The 14,852-nt window shown below is 40.2% G+C and overlaps 1 protein-coding gene across 1 annotated transcript in view; it reads right to left on the bottom strand.

Moving 5' to 3' along the window:
* Positions 1–14,852, bottom strand: part of C5H11orf80 (chromosome 5 C11orf80 homolog) — an 88,502-nt gene that overhangs the window by 56,594 nt on the left and 17,056 nt on the right. Inside the window, 2 exon segments of the mRNA XM_051146887.1 lie at positions 9,093–9,146; positions 13,021–13,159. Of these exon segments, the coding sequence (XP_051002844.1) occupies positions 9,093–9,146; positions 13,021–13,159 (193 nt within the window).

The following is a 14,852-nucleotide window of genomic DNA, read 5'->3' on the forward strand; positions in this document are numbered from 1 at the left end:
GGCCAGCCTGGTCTACAAAGTGAGTCCAGGACAGCCAAGGCTACACAGAGAAATCCTGTCTCGAAAAACCAAAACCAAAACCAAACAAACAAACAAAAAGAATAATATAGAGTGTAAATAATGGCATCAAACATCAAATCACAGTCATCAAAAGAGCTCTTCCTGTGTTGTCTTAGTTAGCCTCATTTTTAGAAATGCAGTCATACTGCCACTTTATTTACTGGTGCATTCTTTTTTTGTTGTTGTTTTGGTTTGGTTTTTTTTGTTGTTGTTGTTGTTTTTCAATACAGGGTCTCTCTGTGTAGCCTTGGCTGTCCCGGACTCGCTTTGTAGACCAGGTTAGACTTGGAAATCACAGTGATCCACCTGCCTCTGCCTCCCGAGTGCTGGGATTAGGGCGTGTGCCACCACGCCCGGCCCACTGGTGCATTCTTTGCAAGCACTATTATGGTACCCTGTCAGGAGTCAGGCCAGCAAAAGCAATAGCTACTAGTTTTCTGAGTCTCTTGAAGAAACCAAACACTATAGCAACTGGGCCTAAACCCTGCCATCATCATTTTGGTATGTAGCTCTAGCTAGCCTAGAACTTCCTGTGTAGGCCAGGTTGGCCTGAAATTCATAGAGATCCACCAACCTCTGCCTCCCAAGTGTTGGAATTAAAGGCATGTATCATCAGACCTAGCTTTAAATCTTTTTTTTTTTTTAACAGAAATAATATGGCTCATTTTCAAAAATTAGAAAATTAAGAACAGGGTGCTAGATATGGTGGCTCACAGCTGTAATGCCCACTCAGGAGGCTGAAGTAGAAGGATTGAATGTTCCAGGCCAGCCTATACTACATAGAAAGACTGTCTCAAAACAAAACAGAAGGAAAAGGTGAAAAATAGAGAAAGGGGGGAAAGCAATAATACAACCTCTTGGGACTAGCAAGATGGCCCAGTGGGTAAACTTGATGACCACACAAGCCTGATGACTCAAGACCTGTGTTTAATCTCCAGGATCTATGGTGAGAAAGGCAAAAACAACTCCAGAAAGTTGTCCTCTGACATCCACATGTGTGCTGTGGTGTACCTATGTTCATGTTCACAAACAAACAGATATTAATAGAAATCATTTTTAAGTTTATACAATGATAAATGTTGGCATATTACTATATTCTTTTTAGAATACCCATTCCTATGTATTTTGACACAGATGTATTCATAATGTATACAATATGTTCTATTGCTCTTTTATTTAACATATTATATGCATTTTCCATGATATAGCATAGTCATCTAGTCATTATTTTTAATGGCTAAACTGTTTATCCAGATGATTATGGGCTGGTTCAGTAGTAGAATGTCATGTTCATATGTTATCATAAATTAGCCATTTTCCTATTAATAGGCATTAGCTATGCTCATACACTCTGTTAGCATGAACAGACAGCAGAGAACTTCAGGAGCTCACACTGTGTCCTCGAGCAAGTTGTTTGATCTTTTACAGACACCTACCTCATAAAGTTGTTTTGGGGATTAAGTGAAAGTAGATAATGCATTCAGCACAGCAGTTATTCTGAGCGTATGGTTCTCAATACGTGCTAATTAAAATTAATGACTCTAGAATTAATATTTTAATGCACACAGCTTTTTATTTCACTGAAAATTTTGGGACTAACTGAAGTAGAATTAAGTTTACTGAATGCCATGCATATTCTTATAGTTTTTGAAATTGCTTTTAAAAAGTTGTATCATGTAATAGTAGTGTTTGTAATTTAGATGCAAGTTCCATTACACTTTGCCAGCAATTGGGAGCCAGGCCTGCAGGCCTGTGTTCAATCTCTGAGCTGTACCGGGTCAAAAGAAAAACAGGCTCCTGTGAGTTATCCTCTGTAATCCACACATGCACTGAGGCATGAGATGCACAAACATACTTAGAAAAATAAAGAAGAGAAAACATACTAAGAAATATTAAGGGGGTTCTGGAGAGATAGCTCAGCAGTTAAGAGTAGTGGCTGTTCTTCCAGAGGACCTGGGTTCAATTCCCAGCACCACGTGGCTGCTCATAACTGTCTGTAACTCCCAAAGAAGCTACTTCCCCTTTGTAGTCTCCTTGGGTACTAAGCACACACATGATACACTGATGTATGTGCAGGCAAACCACCCAAAACCTAAAAAATTTAGATTAAAAAAGAAATATTAGGGCTGGAAAGATGGCTCAGACGTTAAGAGCACTAGCTACTCTTCCACAGGTCCTGAGTTCAATTCCCAGCAACCATATGAAGGCTTATAATCATCTATAAATGAGATCTGGTGCCCTCTTCTGGTGTGCAGGCAGAACATTGTATACATAGTAAATAAATAAATCTTTAAAAAAGAAATATTAAGGGAATAATATATTAATATTAAAGGAATATTAAAAGAACACAGGAACCCACTTATTTTGGTTTCTTTGGTCTTTAGTCAACCTTTATAAAATCTTTCCTAATCTAAGGCAAATTTGGCAGCCAGAAACTCTTTAGAATATATCAAAAGCTTGGTCACATCTGGTTTAATGGATAACTAGTGGTTTATAAAATCACAAATTCTTCTCTTTAAACTTTGGATAACAAGCTGATGTAAGTCTGGATTTCCTCATCTCTGAAAGAGATAACAGGTCTGACCTACCTCTCAAAAAATGAATGATGTCATGTCTTGCTTAAAGAATAGGAGAGCTGGACATGGCGGCTCACGCCTTTAACCCCAGCATTACAGAGGCAGGAAACCATAGAGCTCTGTGAACTTGAGGGAAGCCTAGTTCTACATAGTACATAGTAAGGAACAGGAACAGGAGAAAGTTAATCATCTTCATTTCCACAAGAGACCTGGCTAAAATCCAATTGAATTTAATTATTTATCTTTTCACCAGAAAAAAAAAATACATCCACAAAACTGCAAAAGTTTAAAATTCTATCAAATACCCTAAGTTATGAGCTTCTGTTATAGAGAGAAGAGGCTAAAGCTGCCAGAGGATGTCTAGTGGGGGCAGAGGGGTTAGATCTCTCAGTCTGCATAGTTGTTAACCTCTAAGATGTAAATTGTAATAGAATTTTATTCTCTGGATGTAATTCTTTCAGATTTAAAAATTCAAAGATTAGGCAAGTAAGGTCAGGAGCAGGGAATCTTGGAAAAAATTCAAAGGCTGAAGCCGGGCATGGTGGTGCCCACCTTTAATCCTAGCACCTGGAGGCAGGTGGTACGCTGTGAGTTCAAGGCCAGCCTGGTCTACAAAGCGAGTCCAGGATTCTCAAGGCTACACAGAGAAACCCTCTCTTGAATAAACCAAAAAAAAAAAAAAAAAAAAAAAAAAAGAAGAAGAAGAAGAAGATCTTTGCTGTCTGTTACTATCTGTCACTGCTATCTGGCAGGGCTCATCTGACTGATGTGGCTGGCTACGCAGGTGTCCCCTCCCTCCGTCACCCACTTCATGTGCATCCCTGATATAGTAGGGCTGTTTTCAGTCAAGGTTATTGGAATAGCTGCTCTTCCCTGACAGAACCTCAAACAAGCTTTTATATACACATAAATAGATAAGTAAATACAACATGAAGAGACAGTGAAATACATACAGACTTATAAATATGGCTTTCTTCTATTACCCACTTTACTACTTGTTTTTTCCCCACCTGAGTAAAGACACTATAGGAAGTAGTTTCTAGAGCCATGCAAGTTGGACAAACTGAAAGAAATCATGATTTACTGAATATTATAGAACTAATTCATCAGATAATATATACATAAAATAAACGATAAATAGAATTACACACAAGTGAATACGTATATAATGTTGAACAGAATTCACACATTTAAATGTAGAAAGGAGAAGCTCTGAGCACCTAATTATCTATCTTCGTGGGTGTCTTAGTCAGGGTTTCTATTGCTGTGATGAAACACCATGGCCAAAAGCAACTTAGGGATGAAGGGTTTATTTGGCCAAGGCAAAATCTCAACTAGGTGGTTGGTTCCCTGGGGGCCAGAGCTGATGCAGAGGCCATGGAGGAGTGCTTCAGGCTGTCCTGGACTCACTTTGCAGACCAGGCTGGCCTCGAACTAACAGCAATCCTTGAAGAAGCCAGGATGGCACCACCCACAATGAGCTTGGCTGCCCCACATCAATCAGCAATAAAGAAAATGGGGGCTGGAGAGATGGCTCAGCGGTTAAAAGCACTGTCTACTCTTCAAGAGGTCCTGAGTTCAATTCCCCGCAACCACATGGTGGCTTACAACCATCTATAACGAGATCTGGTGTCCTCTTCTGGTATGCAGGCAGAACATTGTGTATGTAATAAATAAATAAAATATTAAAAAAAAAGAAAGAAAATGCCCTATAGACTTGCCTACAGCATGAATTTATGGAGGCATTTTCTCAGCTGGAGCCCCCACTCTCTGAGGAATCTAGCTTGTATTAAGTTAACATAAAGGTAATCAGCACAGTGGCAGTGCCCGTAAACGTCAGGGTATTATTTTAATTGATAGATGACATCAGAGATGATCTTTCCTTTGTTTTGTTTTTTAAGTAAGCAAATAAATAATCCTGAGAGGAACTTAAGAGCACTTTAAAATTATCTTAATAAACAATTGATTTGTTATATAAACGTGGATTTGTTATATAAAGAAGAAAAGAAAACTGAGAAACTCACTCCTCTCAAAAAAGGCAAGACTTCTAACCCTGGAAAATTATAAGAAAGTTGGCCTCAGTATGGATGCCATACTGATGGATACGTCAAATAGCAATTTAGGAAGGCATGTTACACATACTTCAGAGTAACTCCTAAATAGAATAGTTTATTTGATAAGTTATTCCATTGGTGTTTAGCAGATATGTCAGTGGTAGAAAAGGAAAAAATATCTTCAGCATAGAAACAAGAAAGTCTAAAAGTGGGAAAGCAAAAGCTGGTGAGCCAGCTAAGTGGGTAAAGGCCTGAGACTGATTCCCAAGGCCTACATGCTGGAAGGAGAGAAGCAGCTCCTGCAAGTTATCTTCTAGCCTCCACATGGATAGCACGGCACGTGCATCTCTGTCCCAACCTACACACACACACACACACACACACACACACACACACACACACACCAGAAAAGCTGTTTGAAATTAACATAGAATAATCATGCAAATTAAGTAAAGGGAGAAAGGCATACTTGTGATTGAACTCTGAAGACTATCCTCTGGGTTACCACAAAAGCTCTGAGAACACAGCTCCATTGGAGTCCTGTCACACCACATTTTATTTGCAGAGCTGTGACTCCAAGGCAAGGCAGATGTTCAGTACAAGTTTACTGAATAAAAGCATGAATCATTAGGAACTAAAGAAGAATACAAAGAAATCAAGCCTAAAGAGGTGGGACGCTCGGGAGCTGCCTTGTCCACTCTTTATTAGCGCAGCATAAGGCATGAGCCTATTTGTGGAAAATGACCTGGAATACCGGGATGGAAGAAGCCAAAGAGCAAAGGCAATGGAAGCTGGGTTATTCCCTAAAGAAGAGAGCTGCCTTCGTCAGGTTCTAACAGGAATCAAGTAAGGGATGGAGAGGACAGTGTGGTCACACTGAATTCAGTGGTATACTACTAATTTTGTAAAGATACACAGCTCTTTAGCATCTGGACCCTAATGAATCGGCCGCCAGAAACTCCCTGATGAAGCCAATTAAACAGTGTAAAGACAGTGGACTAATTTAAAGCAGTTTTCTAACAGTGTTACAGGAATGTTAAATAAATAATAATAGTAATAAGGGCATAATTAATGGCACATAACCCAGGGAGCTAAGGGATTTGAGTCTTAGTCTTGGCCAATTTCCTTTGTGAGCTTCACTGAGCAATTTATGCTACTAATTAGTATGAATAAATAGCATTATGGAGTGGAAGTTAGTTATGAGCCATAACAACTGAAGAATTAAGCTGAAGTTAGCTACTAAATATGACTGACAATGAACAAATGACTCAATTTTTACTCTATACTTGATCCACGATATTTCATATTTGTACAAAGAGCCATCCATCTTTACCACAATTGTATAAAACATATTAAACAAATTTGCTTGAGCTTTTAAAAGTAACAGCTAAATCTAAGTTACCATGACACTATCTAAAATTTGTATTAGTATAAAAATGTGATTGTTTAGCTGGGCGTGGTGGCATGTGCCTTTAATCCCAGCACTTGGGAGGCAGAGGCAGGTAGATCACTGTGAGTTTGAGGCCAGCCTGGTCTACAAAGAGGATTCGAGGGCTATTACACAGAGAAACCCTGTCTTGAAAAACAACAACAACAACAAAAGTGATTGTTTTTATAAATGATACATGATGCTTCCTCCCTACTAATAACAATGGCAATAAACTGGCTCCTTTGTTGTTAACAGGCTTTTCATTTTTCAAAGCACTTTCACAAATATCAGTTGAAGCAGCCTTACCTATAATCTGACCACTCCTTGCACAAGCATATTAATTATGAGCTGACGTTGCAGATTATCACCTTCACACTACTCATAACGTCCTCCCTCTGTCTATGTGGAATTTCTACTTCTTTCAAAGCACTTTCACACATCTCAGCTGGAGCAGGGGCATTAGGAATGACCTTTGCACTCTTTGTATCCTCCCATAAAAACAACACCCAAAAGAAGAGCAACTAAGAAGAAGTAAGAAAGCTAATGTTGAGTCAACTGATGCATGATTCTTTTTGAGAAAAGGAGAGGTTTGGGTTTTTGAGACAGGGTTTCATGTAGTTCAGGTTGGTCACAAGTTCACTAGGTAACCAAGGATGTCCTTAAACTACTGGTTCTCCTGTTTCCACCTCTTAAGTGCTAGATCACAGGCATGTACCACCATGTCCAGTCATAACCCACGACTCTTGAACTGGATTCAGATCAGATCTCCCAAAAGTCTTGGAAGCAGACCAACTCTTTGGGACAGTATGCCCCTTTCCTTCATGGCTTAGGAGGCAGGAGGACAGAGTGACTTAAATGTTAAGTATGAACTGATCTTGGGATAGAGCTTGGTTGGTAGCATGCTTGATTAGCCTTCAAGAAGCAATGGATCCCATCCCAGTGCCTCATATATTGGGCATGGTTTCTTAAAAACAACAACAAAGAAAAAAAAACATACACAAATCCCAGGTTCACTCCCGGGAACTACTTCCTCAAATAAATAAATAAACAAATAAATAGCCTTTTAAAAATTAAAATAACAACAATAATAACAACAAAGAAATATAAGTGGGGCCAGGCATGATGGCACACGACTTTAACACCAGCATCCAGGAGACAGAGGCATGTGGATCTCTTTGAGTTCAAGGCCAGCTTGGTCTACATAGTGAATTCCAGGACAGCCAGGGCTACACAATAGAGAGACTCTGTCTCAAGAAACCAAAACCAAACTGCTTTGTACTGAGCACAGGCCTAAAGAGTAATAACTGTTCACTAGAATAATCACTGTCATCACTAAAAGAAAAACATTCTACTCAAACTTTCACAGAATATCTGTTCAGGAACTAAAAGAAAAAGCTCCCTTTAAGGCCAGTGTTCTTAATTGCTGAGACATCTTTTGAGTCTCAAAAAGTAGAATTCTTAACCAATATCTCAATTCTAATAATCAAAGTATTAATAAAACCGATTAAAATGTTATATGTTATTAAATACAAAAACCAGACAAATAAATAGCAGGAGATAGTGATGATTTTCTGTGGTAAGACACTTCTCTAGTATATGAAAAACCTCCGGTTCCATCTCAAGTACCAAAAAAAGTAATAATAATTGTTTGGGGAGCTAGGGATCGAGATCAGTGGTAGAACACCTGCCTAGTGTGTGTGAGGTCCTGGGTTGCATCCTCAACACCAAAACCCAAACTCGGTAAAATTTATATTTTTAAAATTAACCAGGGAAAACATATTTACCAGCTAATAACAGTAAAACCAGACAATCGCAGAAGACAAAAATAGAAGCACAACAGTTCTCAGATCATTTTGATATCTTTAAAATAAATACAGATTATTCATAAGTCAAAGGAAAGAAGAAATTATTAAACCCCAGATCATCAAAAGTTCCTAAACTGAGGCTGGCAAGATTAATGTCCTCAGGGGTTAAATGTACTTACTACCAAGAGTGACACTCTGAGTTCAAATCCCCATAACCTGCATAGTGGAAAGAAAGAACTTACACACACACACACACACACACACACACACACACACACACACAAACACACACGCATACATGCATGCATACCCACAATACATAAAGTCTTTAAAAAATGTAAGTTCCAGCCGGGCGTAGTGGCGCACGCCTTTAATCCCAGCACTCAGGAGGCAGAGGCAGGCATATTGCTGTGAGTTCGAGGCCAGCCTGGTCTACAAAGTGAGTCCAGGACAGTCAAGGCTACACAGAGAAACCCTGTCTCGAAACCACCCCCCCCAGAAAAAAAAAGTAAGTTCCTAAACCATACCAATGTAGACATATATAAAGAGAACAATATTACTATACTACTAACAGGAAAAAAATTTATGGTATATCCCTTATCTAAATTATATGGGAACAAATCCTCCTTTCTATCTGGGAAACTTCTGCCTTAGTTGTACAGAGAATAGTCAGAAAAGCTGCACTTACCTGGATATCATGTCCATTCCTGCATCTATTCAGTTTTATTGCTTCAGTGGAATTACCAGATAAAATGTAGGATAAAATACTATTACATGAGCACTTACATTGAAAAAAGTCAGTGTCTGGTCAGGAGACCAGGGTTAAGACCATGTACTGCTTTTAAGAGGACCTAGTTCAGCCACAGCACCCATGCTAGGCAACTCACAAGCACCAACCAGTGTCAGGAGACCTGACCACTTCCTCAGACTCCGCAGGCATCCACACACATGTGGCATACCTACACACAGAAACACACACATAATTGGAAAACAAAATAAATCTTTTTAAAAGCCTAGTGCTCATCTGAAAGTCAAACTGAAGTAGGTACCCTGTGTTTTTATTTACTAAACCTGGAAACTCTATCTTTTAGAATACATCTATTTCAGAAAACACCAAACTCGTCAACAGAAAGAGATTTAGTCTCATGGATGTCAGGTAATTATTTACCTTGTATAAACTTCTTGAAGACCAAGCCACCATAAATACTTCCTGTAGAAGCAACTGTATGAGGAAAAAAAACAGGAAAAAAATGTATATTTGACTTTAAGCAAATCAATGGGTCTCTGAAAGTATTGCTTTTAGATTCAGAATATTAAAAAGAGACCTTATTAACAGGTTCAGTATAAACAGAGGGCAAAAGAGGTGCTATGAGGTACAATGGCTGTGTGGGGGCTGGTGGCAAGCACCGGCATTTCTTTTCCCCTATACTTAGCGCCTATAATCAGCAGCAGGACTGCTCCCTCACATGCTATTAGACATGAAAGAGCATGACTACGGGAAACTCCAAACTGCACCCATTGATCAGGGGACATGGTGCCAGCAACTAACGTTTGAATTTAAGGCTCAATTAAATCACTGGCCCTTTTTTGAACCAATTTTACTCTGACATAAAAGATATTTTGCCAGTCAATTGGGTTAACAATTACTTGTACCTAGATTTCAAAGAAGAGCCAACATTTTGTCCTCATTTTAAACTGAATTTAATTATAACTTTACCCCCTCTTTTCAGCATCCCAGAGGCTGGCCCTCCCTAACCCTGGTGCAGAGAGAAGCTGTTCTCTGAACATATGAAGTATGAGGCCCTGTGATGAGAGCCAAGATCATCTTTTTAAAAGTGTGATTAGTGAGTGTAAGCACAGAGCACTAAGATAACTAACAGTCTCCTCTCTCTCTCTCTCTCTCTCTCTCTCTCTCTCTCTCTCTCTCTCTTTCTCTCTCTCTCTTTCTCTCTCTCTCTCTCTTCAGAGACCTTAGCTGTTAGGCCTCTACCCATCAAGATAACAAACTGCTCAGGAACAAAAATGAAGTTTCCTCAACAAAGAGCTGGAAGAAAAACTGAAGGAAATTACCTCGAAAATAGAAAACATGAAAATGGGGGAGAAAATTTTAGAAAAAAAAGCTCCACCAATCGACTGTCTAAATAGAAACTACTGTAGAAGAACTGCAAGCAAAATTTACCACACTCAAAGGATGGGGGTTATGTGACAGGCTGTGCACTGGGCACAATGGCGGGAAGCTGACTCTCAGCAAGGCACAGCACCGGAAGCTCTCAGAGACTGCTGGCTCTCCCAGCCTACTCTCCTCTTCCTAAACACAATTAGACTGCATCTCATAGGCTCCTTTGAAAAAGCAGAGCAATTACAAAAATGAGACTAAGTCCAGGTCAAAAGAATGGGAACTTGTAATTTCCAAACCTATTCTTAAAAATATTATGAGTTATAAACCTTGTGCTCTTTCTCCATCCTTAGGTAAGTGGTAGATAGAGGGCCGAGGGGAACATGAAGGCCCAAGACTGAAATATCTTGGATTCTACATTAAAACAAAACACATCCTTGTACATACACGTTTACATGGTAGTAAAATAAAGGAAAACCAAATGTTTCATGTGTTAAGTCACTGAAATTTCAAATTTTATCTATTATATCTAATAAAACAAAGACAAAGGAAATATTACATAACCTTTACAGCATAAAGTTATGTAATTCAAATGCTGATTTCTTTACCCTCCCGAATCTAGTTGCAAGCCTTATTCTGAGAATCTCCTGTCTCAATGTTGTATAAATTCTGCTTCCCAATTGTCCCCTTGTACGCCAATAAAGCACCTTACAGCCAGTCGCTGAGCAAGGAAGAGAATAGAGCTGGACTTCCTGCCAGCCAGGGGAGGAAGAGGAGTTAGTAGAGGAAGTAGGAGATACAGCCACAGGCAGAGGTGCAGGACAGATGAAGAAGACTGCACTGGAGCAAAGAAAGAACTACAAAGCAAGTAACTTGGGGATTTTGGCAAAGATGGAGTCAGAATAACGGAGAGTTAAGAGCAGATTTAAAGTGCTCAGATTGTGCTGTAAAGCTTAATAAATATAGTCTCAGTTATTTGTGTGATAGCCAGTTCAAGAGAGAGCTGGGTGGTGCATGCCTTTAATCCCAGCACTTGGGAGGCAGAGGCAGGTGAATCACTGTGAGTTCGAGGTCAGCCTGGTCTACACAGAGAAACCCTGTCTGGAAAAACCAGAGAGAGAGAGAGAGAGAGAGAGAGAGAGAGAGAGAGAGAGAGAGAGAGAGAGAGAGAGAGAGAATGTTTTATAAAAATAACACCAAAAAACCTTACAGGGAGAAAAAGAAAAATAGGTCATATACAAGATAACTATAAAGACTTCAGAAATACAAGGTCTCAAGAAATTTACCTTCTCAATACTCTGTCAGGAAGCTGCCACAGACTAAGAGCCATCAAACAGTGAGTAAACCAAGAAATAAAGAGATAGGGATTCAGAAAACAAAATCCAAAACAAGAGGAAAATAAATCAGGAAACACTGTGACTAATGAGGGAGAGAAGATCCCAAAATAAATAGCTATAGAGCACATACAGGATGGAGGCCAGCATGGTGGCTTCTGCCTGGAATCCTACCACTCAGTAGGCTAAGGCAGGAGGACTGCTGTGAGTTCAAGGCCAGCCTCGGCTGCACAGTGAGATCCTAACTCAGAAAATCAAAGCAAGAGATTGGAACTGTAGCTCAGTTAGTAGAAATCCTGCCGGGTATGAACAACTTTTGTGGCTCCCCGTCAGCACATAACCCAGCTGTGGTAGCATACGCCTGTAATTCTAGCACACTGGAAGCAGAGAAGGAGGAGGCCAAGTTTAGGGTTAGCCTTGGCTACATGTTGAATCTGAGGTCAGCCTGAGCCAGACAAGACCCTTTCTTTAAAAGCCAGTAATAACAATGATTTTTTTTTTTAATTTTTAAGGGGCTAGGGAGATGGCTCAGCAGCTAATAGTGCTTAGTATTCTTCTAAAGAAAAACAAACAAACAAACAAACAAACAAACCAAAAACATAAAACAAAAAATAGAGTTCAGTTCCCAGAACCCAACTGGGCAGTTCATAGCTTCTATAATTTGAACCCCAGAGGGATCCAACACCTCAAGTCTCCTTGGGCATTGGCACATATCAACACACAGAAACACGCATAAAATTAAAAATCAACCTTCCCTTTCCCCTTTTTTTCTTTTTGTTTTTTGAAACAAGGTTTCTCTGTGTAGCTCTGGCTGTACTTTGTAGACCAGGCTGGCCTCCAGCTCACAGAGATCCACCTGCCTCTTCCTCCTGAATGCTGGGGATTAAAGGTGTGTGCTACTACCACCCAGGTAGAAATTGGGTTTCTTGATAAGAGTATACATCATTCATTATTTTTTTCCCCTCCTTTTCCATTATTTTTGCATCTTTTGCAATTGCCGAAGTTCAAACATGAAGAAAAGGTAAAACTGGATATAATTTTTGTTGTCAAAAACAAAAACTTAAAACTAACAGCAAAAGTAAGTTGTTTGAGCAATTTTAATTTAAGAAAGCTATATAATCTCACAATAAGAATAATTCAGGGAAACCCTGTCTCAAAAAAAATTTATTACTGAATACTTATTAAAAATTATTTGGGGCCTGGAGAGATGGCTCAGAGATTAAGAGTACTGACTGCTTTTCCAAAGGTCCTGAGTTCAATTCCCAGCAACCACATAGTGGCTCACAACCATCTATAATGAGATCTACTGCCCTCTTCTGGCCTGCAGGCAGAGCACTGTACACATAATTTTTTTTTTTTTTTTTTTTTTTTTGGTTTTTCGAGACAGGGTTTCTCTGTGTAGCCTTGGCCATCCTGGACTCACTTTGTAGACCAGGCTGGCCTCGAACTCACAGCGATCCACCTGCCTCTGCCTCCCGAGTGCTGGGATTAAAGGCGTGCGCCACCACGCCCGGCTATAAATAATTTTTTTTAATCATTTGTTTACACTAGAAAAGACTGGGACAAACTGAAATTTTTATATAAACTATGACATTCATCACAACAAAACAAAAACAGATAATCAATTATTTTCTTCCTCTACTTACTAGTTATTACACAATGAAGAGAATTTGGCAGGTGCTTAGAACTTAATGCTTCTACAGAAATCACTAGCTGCCCTTCTAGCAACACCCGCTTTGATATTCCTGCTTCACACTTCCAGCAAATTATTAAATATCTCAAAATCTGAAAAAAAAAAAAAGCACAATTAAGTGAAACAAAATCTTTAAAATCATGATCCTAACACATGTGCACGACACAGTTAAAACTCTCTTATAAAATACTGTGTTCCTGCTTATGAAGTGTCAGATTTACATTCGCTCAGAGCACGGCATTGTATCCAAACACAAAAAATACATGAGTAAGCCGGGCGTGGTGGCGCACACCTTTAATCCCAGCACTCGGGAGGCAGAGGCAGGTGGATCGCTGTGAGTTCTAGGCCAGCCTGGTCTACAAATTGAGTTCAAGACAGCCAAGGTTACACAGAAAAACCTTGCCTCCAAAAACCAAAACCAACCAAACAAACAAAAAGCACTTGCTGTTCTTGTACCTACAGGGACCTCACAACTCTGTTTGCTTTGTAGACCAGGCTGTCTTCAAACTCAGAAATCCACCTGCTTCTGCCTCCTCTGTGCTGGGATTAAAGGCATGTGCCATCACACCTGGCCTAAAAGACTGATTTTTATGTGTATGCGTGTTTTGTGTATACACGTGGACCACACGCTTGCTACCTATAGAAGTCAGAAGTCAGCATTGCCGCTGAGGTGCTGGGACTCAAACTTCCAGCATCTGCAAGGGCAACAAATGCTCTAAAATGCCTCAGCCAACATTTTTTTTTTTTTTTTTTTTTTTTTTTTTTTTTTTAAAGCAGGGAGCTCTGAGTAACCAAATTTGGGCATTACAATGCTGATTAGTAGCAGAGTTTCTGAAGATGGTTTCCAGGCACTTGCACAGTCTAACATCCTCCTTCACAGTCCCTGTTCAGATTTTCCCAGTGTCTTTATGTGTGATGACAGCAGTTGGGAAAAGAAAACTGGTTCGTGAGTCAGAACCCTGGGTTCCACCCCAGGTTCTGTTATCATGTAAATTCCAACCCCCAACTTCCTTTGATGATAATAAAGAAGACACCCCAAGAAGAGACTTGATACTATATGAGCATATACAGGGGGAGGAAGTCCCCCTCAGTCACAGATATAGGGGAGGGGAGTAAGGGGAAAATGGGAGGGAGAGAAGAATGGGCGGATACAAGGAAGGGGATAACCATTGAGATGTAATATGAATAAATTAATAAAATAAAATTAAAATTAAATAAATAAATAAGACACCAAGGACAGGACTATTCTATGTTATCTCACAGCCCATGGTCCTATATTCACCTACGAGGTGTCTTTTAGAAGGCCCAGAGCTAAATATCCCATTAGGTAATGGCTGCCAAGGTCAGCGATGAACACCGGTGGCTTGCTGGCACCACGTATTCATTCAGCGTCACCTTCCAGAACTGAGCAGTTCTCTGCCCACAGGCCTGGGGAACGTAGGGGAAGCCATTGGATCCAACCTCTCACCATTCATTCCGAACCTCTGCACCTCTCAGTGGCTGCCTCAAGGGCCTCACACACCTTGTCCTCGCGCTCCCACTTTGCATGGATTGGTGCTTCTTCGCATACCATCTGACTTCCTGACCCACCCCTTCACGCCTGCACATTTCCTGTCTCGCCTCTCCAAGCCCCCTCTCTGCATAGGCGGTAGAAAACGCTGGGAATCAAGTTGGCCGGCCTTCGTGCCCCCTCAGAATCATCTCAGGTCCTCATCTCACCACAGTTCGTGAGCCTTCGCGTTCTCAGCTGTAGCGCTAGCTCACACGAAGGCAAACCCTTAGTAC

This window comes from Acomys russatus, chromosome 5 (genome assembly GCF_903995435.1).
Source record: "Acomys russatus chromosome 5, mAcoRus1.1, whole genome shotgun sequence".
NCBI lineage: Eukaryota > Metazoa > Chordata > Mammalia > Rodentia > Muridae > Acomys > Acomys russatus.